General features: G+C 40.6%; 3 protein-coding genes across 8 annotated transcripts in view; 2 read left to right on the top strand and 1 right to left on the bottom strand.

Annotated features, from left to right (window-relative positions):
* ELF1 (E74 like ETS transcription factor 1) overlaps positions 1-3,866 on the top strand; it is a 125,596-nt gene extending 121,730 nt beyond the window's left edge. For all 5 annotated transcript variants that reach the window (XM_058437809.1, XM_032150741.2, XM_032150743.2 and 2 more), the window contains one exon: positions 1,138-3,866. In XM_058437809.1, coding sequence (XP_058293792.1) covers positions 1,138-1,741 — 604 coding nt within the window. In that variant the 3' untranslated portion in view covers positions 1,742-3,866. The remainder of the gene's footprint in view (positions 1-1,137) is intronic.
* SLC25A15 (solute carrier family 25 member 15) overlaps positions 1-13,458 on the bottom strand; it is a 122,090-nt gene that overhangs the window by 17,843 nt on the left and 90,789 nt on the right. The window lies entirely within an intron of this gene.
* The window catches only part of LOC116810532 (phosphatidylinositol 3,4,5-trisphosphate 3-phosphatase TPTE2-like), an 80,200-nt gene continuing 79,767 nt past the window's right edge, over positions 13,026-13,458 (top strand). The window contains exon 1 of the mRNA XM_058437828.1: positions 13,026-13,416. Within this exon, the coding sequence (XP_058293811.1) occupies positions 13,379-13,416 (38 nt within the window). The 5' untranslated portion in view covers positions 13,026-13,378. The remainder of the gene's footprint in view (positions 13,417-13,458) is intronic.

Here is a 13,458-nt window from a genome sequence, read left to right as displayed (position 1 = left end):
ATTTCAGAGCTGTGAACTTTTTAAATTAGATTGACTCATAATATCATTTATGTAACTTTCTCGTCAATGAGTGGAATTAACAACCTACATAAATTAGATTTTGCATTAAAGGATTTTATGTTAAACTGTAGCTTTATGACCAAAATTTGTGAAAATTATTTGAACCTGGAAAACTGCTAAAACATGCTTCTATGTATTTTTCCAAAGCTTAGCCATATTTTCTCTGCCAGTCCAAGAGCCCTGACAGGTTAATTATAATCATGGCTTGTTTCATCTAAATATGACATGAAATGTGAGCTATTAAAATTCTAAGAATTCTGTCATATGGTTAAGACTGAGGTAGGTTTTTTGTTTAGGTTAAGCACTTCTCCCTTTATATGTAAAAACAGGTTGAATACAATTATATGAATTTTGGTAATTATTGTGGATGAGCATGTTGATAACATTCTCTCTCAAATATTAAAATAGCAGGCTGGGCACAGTGGCTCATGCCTATAATCCCAGCACTTTGGGAGGCCGAGGTAGGTGGATCACCTGAGGTCAGGACTTTGAGACCAGCCTGACCAACATAGAAAACCCCATCTCAATTAAAAATACAAAAATTAGCCGGGTGTGGTGGCGCATGACTATAATCCCAGCTACTCAGGAGGCTGACAGGAGAATGGCTTGAACCCAGGAGGCGGAGGTTACAGTGAGCCAAGATCATGCCACTGTACTCCAGCCTGGGCAACAAAAAAAAAAAGAAAAAAGCAGGAATGAATCAAACAGATTTGCTTTTAAATTCCTAATTTTAAGAAGCTTATGCAAACTTCTTGCTAAGCATTTTAACATCCTCCTCCTTCCCCAACAAAATTAGCTCCTCATTTGTGTTAATGTGGCCCTATGTACAGACCTTTCTTCCATAGCACTCAGCAGATGGTATCATAGTTAATGGCCTGAGAGTTTTGTGTTAGGCATCTCTGTATGTAGTGTTTAACACAAAGTCTGGTATGATATTGGTCATGCTGTGTTGAAAATTTGGGAAGCAGCATTTTGAAACATATAACTGGTATTTTGTAAAATGACTTGTCAAGTGTTAAAGTTTTAAATGATGTAGAATATGCTAATTGTCTCACTTTAATTTCATCATCTCAATAGGACTATACAGGCTCCAACCCAAGTTCCAGTGGTTGTGTCTCCTAGGAATCAGCAGTTGCATACAGTAACACTCCAAACAGTGCCACTCACAACAGTTATAGCCAGCACAGATCCATCAGCAGGTACTGGATCTCAGAAGTTTATTTTACAAGCCATTCCATCATCACAGCCCATGACAGTACTGAAAGAAAATGTCATGCTGCAGTCACAAAAGGCGGGCTCTCCTCCTTCAATTGTCTTGGGTCCTGCCCAGGTTCAGCAGGTCCTTACTAGCAATGTTCAGACCATTTGCAATGGAACCGTCAGTGTGGCTTCCTCTCCATCCTTCAGTGCTACTGCACCTATGGTGACCTTTTCTCCTCGCAGTTCACAGCTGGTTGCTCACCCACCTGGCACTGTAATCACTTCAGTTATCAAAACTCAAGAAACAAAAACTCTTACACAGGAAGTAGAGAAAAAGGAATCTGAAGATCATTTGAAAGAGAACACTGAGAAAACGGAGCAGCAGCCACAGCCTTATGTGATGGTAGTGTCCAGTTCCAATGGATTTACTTCTCAGGTAGCTATGAAACAAAACGAACTGCTGGAACCCAACTCTTTTTAGTTAATATACCAAAGCTTATGAATAATTGTTTGTTAATTGAACATTTTCAATTATATGCAAACTGATTGATTCTAAGATAAATTCTAAGGAGATTTCTAATTTTGTAATTGTTAAAAATAGAGTTAATTTTGACTTTGTTAGATGAGGGAGGAAAACTCAACTCTTTCTCTTTGTTATCTAAATGTTTCAGAATTCAATCGTGAAGGAACAGGCATTTTACACTATGAAGACATTCTTTTGAGATTTTTTTTTCAGTTGCTATATCATAAGCATTTTTAAAGTTTCTTTTCTAATTTTACATTGTATTAGATTTTCTGATTCTTTTGTAAATACAGAACTTAAATAGAAGGCAACAGGAAATTTATATAGGAACGATTTTCATTCCACTTGTATAAGTCTTGACTCTTTCAAATGCAAAAAACCTATTTTATGCTTTGTTAAAATTATGGTGTCACTTAGATTGACTTTAGTTGGCTGCACTATATAATACAGAACTATGAATATGTAGAATAACATGAAAAATTTGAGGTGCTGGTGGTATGGCTGACCCTGTTTCAGAAGCAGGATAGTATAAAAGCATCGGCCTAAGAATGGCACTCCCACTAACTAGCTATGTAATCTTGACCTCTTTGGGCTTTAGTTCTTCTCATAAAAGGAAGAGATGTATTGGACTAGACTAGATGATCACCACTTTCTCTTCTAGTTCTAATTTTTTAAATTCTAATATGTATATTTTCAAGTTGTGTCAATCAAATCATTATCAGGTTATTTCCTAATGTAAGAATAGTTAAAATGTTGCAGAGAAATAAGTGACCCAGCAAAATTTATTCATCTATTATGGGTAAGATCTGCCATAAATTCTTCCTAAATAATTGTTTACTAACTCTTCAGGCCACTGTGCTTTGCGGTCCATTAGTAAACTTGTGTTGCTAAGTGCTAAACAGAATACTGCTATTTTGAGAGAGTCAAGACTCTTTCTTAAGGGCCAAGAAAGCAACTTGAGCCTTGGGCTAATCTGGCTGAGTAGTCAGTTATAAAAGCATAATTGCTTTATATTTTGGATCTTTTTTATTGGGGGTGGACTTGGGGGGGTTGCATACAAAGATAACATATATATCCAAGTTTCTGAAATGAAATGTTTTTAGATTACTTTTTCAACTGTAAATAATGTACATTTAATGTCACAAGAAAAAATGTCTTCTGCAAATTTTCTAGTATAACAGAAATTTTTGTAGATGAAAAAAATCATTATGTTTAGAGGTCTAATGTTATGTTTTCATATTACAGAGTGAATTTGTATTTAAACAAAAATTTAAATTTTGGAATCCTCTAAACATTTTTGTATCTTTAATTGGTTTATTATTAAATAAATCATATAAAAATTCTCAGTGTTTCTGTTTTCAGGCAAAAGTTTCTTAAAGAATAAATGTACAGAGAATATTACTAGAACATTAGCATTACTTAATGTTTATAAATAAACTCCATTAGTCAGAATTGCAGAATATCATCCTTTCACTTTTCCTTTCTAGCAGGCCAAATGGCAATTTCTAAACATCACACAATGGATTACCAAGTTGTAAAAATTAGACAACAATAAAATATTCCTAGCAATAATGTTAAACACACTTTTGTTTTGTTTTCTTTTGTTTTGTTTTTGAGACAGAGTCTCAGCTCTGTCACCCAGGCTGGAGTATAGTGGCGTGACCTCGGCTCACTGCAACCTCCGTCTCCCAGGTTCAAGCTATTCTCCTGCCTCAGCCTCTCAAGTGGCTGGGATTACAGGTGCCCACCACCACACCCAGCTAATTTTTTGTATTTTTAGTAGAGATGGGCTTTCACCATGTTGGCCAGGCTGGTCTCGAACTCCTGATCTCAGGTGATCCACTCACCTTGGACTCCCAGAGTGCTGGGATTACAGGCGTAAGCCACCGTGCCCCACCTAAGCACACTTTTGAAAACAAGTTTTCTAGTTAGAAACTAGGTCAGTTAATAAACATAGAAAACATAGAAAAATTTTCTTAGGAAAATTAAAATCTCTGTAATCCAATACCACATATCCAGAAGTAACTTTCACTTAGTCATTTTTTCATGTTTGTGAATATTCTTTCAAAATGTGATTTTAAAGGCCGTGTAATATTATTATATTAGTATACCAAAATCCAGTTAAATAAAACCTTTTTAACTAGATAAGTTAGTTTTATGGTTTTTCACCACATAGATAGTGAATATCAGTGTCTTAGTTCATTTTTGTCATTGCTGCTATAACAGAATACCTAAGACTGGGTAATTTATAATGAACAGAAATTTACTTGTCCACAGTTCTGGAGTTTGGGAAGTCCAATATCAGTGCACCAGCAGGTTTGGCGGTTCTCATTCCAACCAGTGCCTGAACACTGTGTCCTCTGGAGGGAAAGAAGGCTTCATCTTCAAATGGCAAAGACAGAAAAGCAAAGAGAGCCCACTTCCACTTCCAAAAGACATTTATTTATTTATTTATTTATTTATTTGGAGACAGAGTTTTGCTCTTGATGCCCAGGCTGGAGTGCAATGGCGTGATCTCGGCTCACCTCAACTTCCATCTCCTGGGTTCAAGTGATTCTCCTACTTCAGCCTCCCAAGTAGCTGGGATTACACGCATGCACCACCATGCCTGGCTAATTTTCTATTTTTAGTAGAGGAGGGGTTTCTCCATGTTGGTCAGGCTGGTCTCGAACTCCCAACCTCAGGTGATCTGTACGCCTCAGCCTCCCAGAGTGCTGGGATTACAGGCGTGAGCCACTGTGCCCAGCCAAGCCTTTTTATGAAGGCATTAAACTCATCCATGAAGGTGGAGCCCTCCTGGTCTAATCACTGCTTAAAGGCCCTACCTCCCGATACCTTTCCTTTGGCAATTAAATTTCAACGTGAGTTTTGGAGGGAACAAACATTCAAGCCATAGCTTACAGTACATAATGGTTTTTTTAAAAATTAAGGATCTTGCATTATTTTTGAGTCAGTTATCCTTATAGGAGATACCAGATAAACTCTATTTATAATAGTAACACCATTTAAATTGTGTATAGTTTTTCTTTACTTTAAAAGATATAGTGTAAGAATTTTTAGAGACACTATTACTTAAAGTTATTGGAATAGTATACAATTACCATGAACACTGAAATTTTAAAGATGGGAAAAGAAGTCTGGGTGCAGTGTCTGTTGCCTGTCATCTCAGCACTTTGGGAGGCCGAGGTGGGAGGATCACTTGAGCCCAGGAGTTTAAGACCAGCCTGGACAACATAGTGAGACGTTATCTTTACAAAAATTCAAAAAATTAGCCAGGTGTAGTGATGTACTCCTGTGGTGCCAGCTACTTGGGAGGCCAAGGCAGGATGATCACTTGAGGCAGGGAGATGGAGGCTGCAGTGAGCCATGATCCCTGCCACCACACTCCAGCCTAGGTGACAGAGGGAGACCCTGTGTTCCAAAAAAAAAAAAAAAAAAAAGAAAGTCATGTAGTTAGAACCTTAAAACTTCAAAAGCTTAGTCTTTTGGTTTTAACTGAGTACCAGCTACTAAGGAACCTGTTTTTCCCCCATTAGAATGGCTTAGGTATCCATATATTCCTTTTTTATATCTTATAGCTACCATCCTAGTTGTAGTCTTTTCTATGTTATTCTTGCCACAGTTTATTCACTTAAACAATATATGAGTGTGTATTTTGTGGCAGGCAGTATTCTCTGTGCTGGAGATAGGTCAGTGAACAAAACAGACAGTAGCCTCCCAAGTGACTTCCTGCTTGTGAACTCTTAGTTTATCAATCTGAACTGTTTTTACTCACACTTCTGACACCAAAAGCTTGGGATTTTTTTTCACACCCACACCCAGTTCTGACACCAACTGGGTGTCTGTCCTACAGTTCAGTTCAATTCTGAACCTAACCACTTGGAGTTAGCACAGACCCCACAGGTTAAGGGGCTTAGTCTCTCAAAACTGCCCCTCCTTCAGATGCCCATTCCAAGTCCCAGGTTTCCACTTGTACTTCTGATCAGTTGGCTATATAAATCAGGCGTTCCCATGACCCCCACCTGCTTAGGTTGGATAATTTGCTAAAAGAGCACACAAAACTCAGGGAACCAATTTACTGGTTTACATTTATGTCAGTTTATTATAAAGAATACAACTCATGAACAGCCAAATGAAAGAGATGCATAAAGCAATGAATGGGAGGAAGTGAACAGAGCTGCTCTCCCATCTCACGATGTGCCACCCACCTACCACCTCACAGTGTTTACTAACCTAGATGTTCTCCAGACACCATCATTTTAAGACTTTTTAAATGAAGCTTTTATTACATAGGCATGCCTGATTAAATCATTGGCCATTGGTGATTGAACTCAATCTCTACACCCTCTCCCCTCCCTGGGGATGGGACTGAAAGTTCCAACTCTAATTACATGGCCAGCTCCTCTGGAAATCATTTCCCATCCTGAAACTATCTGGGGACCCATGAAGTGTCCACCTTATTAGCATAAACTCAGGTATGGTTGAAAGGAGCTTGTTACGAATAACAAAAGATGCTCTTATCCCTTCTAAATGCCAAAGGTTTCAGAAGCTAGGGTGTCAGGAACCTAGGGCTAAAAGCCAAATAAAATGTTTTTATTGTATCACAATCATGCACCTACTTACAGAATAGTCTTTCTAAAATATCCCTTGGCAGTTTGGGCAACATAGTGAGACCCCATCTCCAGAAAAAGTAAAAATATTCACAGTGCATGGTGGAAAGAGCCTGTAGTCCCAGCTATTCAGGAGGCTGAAGTGGGAGATCTCTTGAGCCTGGGAGGTTGAGGCTGCAGTGAGCTGTGATTACAGCACTGCACTCCAGCCTGGGTGACAGAATGAGACCCTGTCTCAAAAAAATCAAATAAAAATATTCCTTGGGAATACATAATGTTCATATATGGAAACCCTCAATACCTTTCTACTTGTAGGATAAAGTCCAAAATCCTTAGCTTAACATTCAAATTCCTCCATCAAACTGGGTTCCTAGGCCAACTATTTCAGTGTTATCCTTTTTTTTTTTCTTTGAGACAGTGTCTCGCTCTGTTACTAAGTCTGGAGTGCAGTGGCACAATCTTGGCTTACTGCAACCACCACCTCCTGGGGATCAAGCATTCCTCAGCCTCCTGAGTAGCTGGGACCACAGGTGTGTACCGTGCCTGGCTAATCTTTTTTGTATTTTTGTAGAAAGGGATTTTTGCCATGTTGCCTAGGCTGGTCTCCAACTCCTGGGCTCAAGGGATCCGCCCCCCACTTAGTCTCCCAAAGTGCTGAGATTACAGGAGTGAGCCCTTGTACCCTGCCAATGTTTTTCTTAAAATGCAAATTTTTTGGTTCCACCCCATACTTACTGAATGTGCATCTCATGGGAAAGCTGTACAATTTGCTTTTTTTTTTTTTTTTTTCTCCTGAGACAGAGTCTCGTTCTGTCACCCAGGCTGGAGTGTAGTGGCATGATCTCGGCTCACTGCAACCTCCGCCTCCCAGGTTCAAGCAATTTTCCTGTCTCCACCTCCCAAGTAGCTAGGATTACAGGCGCCCGCCACCACACCCGGCTAATTTTGGTATTTTTAGTAGAGACAGGGTTTTGCCATGTTGCCTAGGCTGGTCTTGAACTCCTGACCTCAGGTGATATGCCCACGTCGGCCTCTCAAAATGCTGGGATTACAGGCATGAGCCATCGTGCTTGGACTCTATTTGAATTTTACAATCAGTTTGTCAACTTCTAAAAGGGAAAAGCCTCTGAGATTTTTAGTTTTATTTTATTTCAGAGATGGGGTCTTGTTATATTGCCTAGGCTGGTCTCGGACTCCTGGCCTCCTATCTCAGCCCCCAGTAGCTGAGATTACAGGCATGACCCCCCACTTGGGATTTTGATTGGGATCATGTTGAGTCTATAGGTCAGTCTGGAAAGATCTCAACAATATTGAGTCTTTGCCTCATCAATTTGGAGGAGCTCTCCATTTTTCAGTCTTCTTTTTTTTTTTTTTTGAGATGGAGTCTCGCTCTCTCGCCCAGGCTGGAGTGCAGTGGCGCGATCTTGGCTCACTGCAAGCTCCACCTCCCGGGTTTACCCGCCACCACGCCTGGCTAATTTTTTTGTATTTTTTTTAGTAGAGACTGGGTTTCGCCGTGTTAGCCAGGATGGTCTCGATCTCCTGACCTCATGATCTGCCCACCTTGGCCTCTCAAAGTGCTGGGATTACAGGCATGAACCACCGTGCCCGACCAATTTCATTTCTTTTCTTTTTTCTTTTTCTTTTTCTTTTTTTTTTTTTTTGAGATGGAGTTTCACTCTTGTTGCCCAGGCTGGAGTGCAATGGCGCAATCTTGGCTCACCACAACCTCCGCCTACCGGGTTCAAGCGATTCTCCTGCCTCAGCCTCCCACGGAGCTGGGATTACAGGCATGTGCCACCATGACCGACTAATTTTGTATTTTTAGTAGAGACAGGGTTTCTCCATGTTATTCAGGCTGGTCTTGAACTTCCGACCTCAGGTGATCCACCCGTCTCGGCCTCCCAAGTCTTTTTAAATTTCTTTCAGCAATGTTTTATAGTTTCCAGTGCACATGTCTTGCATATCTCTTGTCAGATTTACTTTTTAGTATTTAATATTTTTATGTTACTGTAAATGTCATGGCTCTTTACATTTTAAATTTTGATTATTAGTGATTTTGCTTTAAATCTTTTTTCTATTTTATTAAAGTATAACTTTGTAAAGTGCACAAATCCATATATAAAACTTTGTAAAGTGCACAAATCCATAAACCTCTTTTTGGGAAAGCTTTATTGTGAAAAAGATACAAATAAGATAGTCTTGTTAGATTCAGTTGGAAAGGAAATTATCAAGTGTAATACACTTACTTAAGGACGGCCTCAACATTAGATTGGGAAGATTTTCTCTTTCAAATGAATGAACATGATCCCTTTCATAGGAAGATGTTAGGTAACACAGTATAAGTGACTAAATATTTTCACTCTTCGAGTTGAAGACCAATTATCCTTCAAGAAATGTCCCCTAATCCAGCATGGTTATTCTCTGCCTTGTTTAAATTATCCAAGTGAAGTACATTGGCATATTTAGTTGTGTCATTTGCAAATGAAAACATATTTTATCAGTGACTTCTTAAGCATTTGTCTCTTCCTCCCAAGGTTTCAATAAACTGATGCCAAGAATTTATGGAGAAAATTATAAAAGTTTACTAAAAGATATGAGAAACTGAATGAATGAAGCAAGCAATTGTATTCATGGACAGGAAAAGGCAATACAAGGGAAAGATATTATTTCTCCCCAAACTAGTCTGCAAAATAAATAAAGTGAACAATTTTTGTTGTTGTTGTTGTTGCTGTTGTTTTTTTTTTTAAGAGAAAGAGGCTCACACTGTTGCCCAGGCTGGAGTGCAGTGGCACGATCATAGCCTCAACCTCCTGGGCTCAAGCGATCCTCCTGCCTCAGCCTCCCAAATAGCTGAGGCACATGCCACTATGCTTGGCTAGTGCTTTCTATTTATTTATTTTTTGTACAGACAAGTTCTCCCCATCTTGCCCAGGCTAGTCTTGAACTCCTGGGCTCAAGCAATTTTTCTGCCTTGGCCTCCCAAAGTGCTGAGATTACAGGCATGAGCTACTGCACCCAGGCTGCACAAATCTTGTGTATAACTTGATATAATTTTATGTCTCAATACACTTCTGTGATTACCAGCCAGATCAAGATATGTAACATTTCCTGCATCCAAGAAGGTTTCTTCATGCCCCTGCTCCCCACCCTCCCTGAAAACCAGGAGATTCCCTTATGATACCTCTCACTATAGTTTTTAATCTTCATATAAATGAATCAATCATGATGTACTCTGGCTTCTTCACCTCAGCTTATGTATATAAGATTCATCCATATTGTTTGGTATAGTAGTAGTACATTCTTATTCATTGCTATGTAATTTTTTTATCCAATTTGAGGACATTCAGATTATTTCCAGTTTTTGCTACCGTGGATAATGCTGCGATGATTATTCTTGTATATGGTCATAAATACTTGGGTATATACCCAGTGGTAGAATTATTGGATAGTATGGTATGTGTATAACTAGCTTTAGTAGATAGTGTCTGATATAGTTTGGGTATGTGTCCTCACCTAAACCTCATGTCAAATTATAATCCCATGTTGAAGGTTGGGCCTGATGGGAGGTAACTGGATCATGGCAGTGGGTTTCTTATGAATGATTAAGTACCATCCCCCTTGGTACTGTCCTCACAACAGTGAGTGAGTTCTTGGGAAAGCTGGTTGTTTAAAAGCGTGTGGCACCTCCCCCCACCCTAGTTGCTCTTGCTCCTGCCATGTAAGATGCCGGCTCTACCTTTGCCTTCTGCTATGATTGGAAGCTTCCTGAGGATTCCCCAAAAGCAGAAGCTGCTATCCTTCTTGTGCAGTCTGCAGAACCATGAGCCAATTAAACATTTTTTCTTTATAAATTACCCAGTCTCAGGTATTTCTTTATAGCAATGCAAGAACAGACTAAAACAGTGTCACACAGTTTTCCAAAACGATTAACCAATTTAAACTCTCATCAACAATATATGAAACATATAGTTGCTCCATATTCTTGTCAATGCTTGGTATTGGAAGTCCTTTTAATTTAAGCCATTCTGGTGGTAGTTTTGGAACCTCATTATAATTTCAATGTCCATGATATAGCTATTTTTTTTTTTTGAGACAGAGTCTGACTCTATTGCCCAGGCTGAAGTGCAGTGGTGCCATCTTGCTCACTGCAACCTCTGCCTCCCAGGTTCGAGCAATTTTGTGCCTCAGCCTCCCTAGTAGCTGGGATTACAGGTGCTCACCACCACGCCCAGTTAATTTTTGTATTTTTAGTAGAGATGGGGTTTTGTCATGTTGCCCAGGCTGGTCTCCAACTCCTGGCCTCAAGGGATCCACCCACCTCAACCTCCCAAAATGTTGGAATTACAGGCGTGAGCCACTGCACCTGGCCATGACATAGCTATTAATATAGAACTTTTCATGTTGGACCTATAGGTCAATCTTGGAATTCGCCCTTTTAGAGGCTATTCATATTTATATGCATATTGGTGCATGGCAGGGGCCGGTGTACACACCTTGGTGTATGGCTGAGCCAAAGCTAGAGCATACCTGAGAATAACACTATTCTAAGTGTGTTTGGAGTCCTAGCCTAAGGAATCCAGGAGTAGCCAACACTAAGATTCACTCCTTATCTATGAAGGACATCCACACCCCTGCCCCATCTCTCGGAACACAGGCTGTACAGTGGAGCAAGGCCCTTTGTTTTGGGTTAAATGGAGATTGGTAGAAGGAGAGTGCTAAGTGAAAATGCTATATAGACTACATGCTTTTTTTAATGAACAGTAGCGGTTCTCCAGGCCAGCCCACCACCACTGGACCACCCCTGTATGTAAGTCCTGAATAAACCTTGTATCTCCTTAGCTGGCTCTGCCTCTCCTATAGTACCATCCCAATCGGAATCAATGGGGATCCGGAAGGACAATTGGCCATTTAGATAACATGTGAAAATTAACCATTGTAATTGGTTACATTGTAACATTATTATTAAAAATATTTTTTAAATTATTACTATATAACATATATTATTATTAAAAAAATACATATGACCATTTCGATAAAGGCAGAAAAGGCACTTGACATTGAATGCTTTCCTCTTGATGTTACAACCAAGACAAGGAAGTCCATTATCACTATTTCTATTCAATAGTGGACATACTAGCCAGCAACAAAACTAAAAGGTATAAAGATTACAGAGAAGTTAAACCACCTTTATTCACAGATTGCAAGATTGTGATCACATAAATTCCAAAATACTCTACACAGTATTACAAATAATAAGGGAACTTAGCAAGATGCTTGAATGTAACATCAATATGTAAAAATCAATAGCGTTTCTATGGTCTTACAACAAACGAGAATATTTTAAAAATGCTATTTAACGTCGCATTCAAAACACTATTCAAGAAGAAATCTAATGAAAGATATGTTTGATTTCTATACTGCAATCTATCCAAGCACAGCTGCATTAAAGTATAAATATGTGTACAATCTACAAAACATTGCCAGGAGAAATTAGAGGCCACTTAAACGGCCACTTAAATGGATTGAAGGACATAATGTCGTTAATATACTAGTTATCCCCAAACAGATCTATAGATCCAACGCAAGCCCAGTACAAATCCCAGCAGTTTTGTTTTTTTTAAAACTGACAAGCTAATTCCAAAATCACCTAGAAATACAATGGCCTTAGAATAAGCCAAAGCAATCTTGGGAGAATAAAGGACTTCAAGACTTATTATAAAGCTACATTAATTAACACAGTTTGGTAGTGGTATAAAGTTAGATAAAGACCACTTCCTCCAGCTCCCCAATCTGACCCCACCCCTGGAACGCGCTGGCAGCTTTCGCCATCCGATGCGCATGGGTCAAAGGGCGCTGAGGGAGGGCCTGACCGACTGGGTTGGGAAACAAAGCGGCCCTGAGATCACTTCAGGCCACCTTCTGCCCCTCAATGCTTTCGGATAGAAAAGGTTTTCCTTCTTGATCTGGGAAGCCCACTAAGAAGAAAGCCTGGGCTGTGGAGTTATGAGGAGGGGAATGAATAGTACGCGGGCGCCGGGCGCGTCTCCCTGGGAACCAGAAGGCTTTTAGCCGCTGCTGGGTCAGAACGACTTCCAGCGAGTCCCAGCCCTTTTCCATTCCCAGCGCAATGATCGCGGGAATCCAGGCGCCAACCAGGCCCCTCTGTTCACTGAAAAGACCACGCAGCCGCCAGTGACATCACGGACACGAAAGCCATGATAAAACGCAGGGAAAACGGAGCTCGAAGTAGCTTGTTTTAGATATTTTATATTTTATATATATTTTATATATATTTTTATATATTTTATATATATTTTTATATATTTTATATATATATATTTTTTGAGACAGTTTGTCTGTCGCCAGGTGGACAGAGGTGGATCTCGGCCATGCAACCTCTGCCGTCGGTTCAAGGGATCTCCTCATCCTCCGAGTATTGGTTACAGGGATGTCCCAGCCCGGTATTTTATTTTTTAGTAGAGGGTTTCACATTTGCCAGGTGGTTTGAATTCTGACCTCGTGATCCACCCGTCTCGGCCTCCCAAAGTGTGGTTACAGGGTGAGTACCAGTCGGGTGTGAGCAAACGCCCCTGCCCGTACACGTTCCTGAGGGATAACAGTATGTTACAAAAGTGCTTCTGCTTTACTCCTGGAGGCAAGGTCGGAGTGCCCGCGGGCGTGGGCGCGGTGGAAAAGAGGGAGAACCCAGGCCTCCGTAACCATGGCTGCGAGGGGCGGGGACTGGGAGCGCGGGTCCCGGGCCGGGGTGCGGGCTGGGAGGACTCGGTCCTCCACTGTCCCAGCGGGCCACGCGCCCGCGTGTCGCCTCCCGTCCCGCTAGCAGCACGCTGCGTGGCTGCTTGTTGGCTGCTTAAGACGGAAGCTCGGTTGATGTTTCTGCAGAAGTTTCCCCCTTGGGCGGTGGCGGAGCTGAAGAGCGCGATAGAAGCAGCTCCGGCCGCAGCAACAGTGACTACGAGGGATGGCGGCGGCTGCCGCAGGACCTGCAGCATCCCAGAGGTGCGTGTTTTTCCTTCCCTTTGCTATTTATTTTATACCCCT

Source organism: Hylobates moloch, unplaced genomic scaffold (genome assembly GCF_009828535.3).
Source record: "Hylobates moloch isolate HMO894 unplaced genomic scaffold, HMol_V3 SCAFFOLD_4, whole genome shotgun sequence".
Lineage (NCBI taxonomy): Eukaryota > Metazoa > Chordata > Mammalia > Primates > Hylobatidae > Hylobates > Hylobates moloch.
Note: the sequence above shows the minus strand (reverse complement) of the source record. Positions and strands in the feature narration are given on the sequence as shown.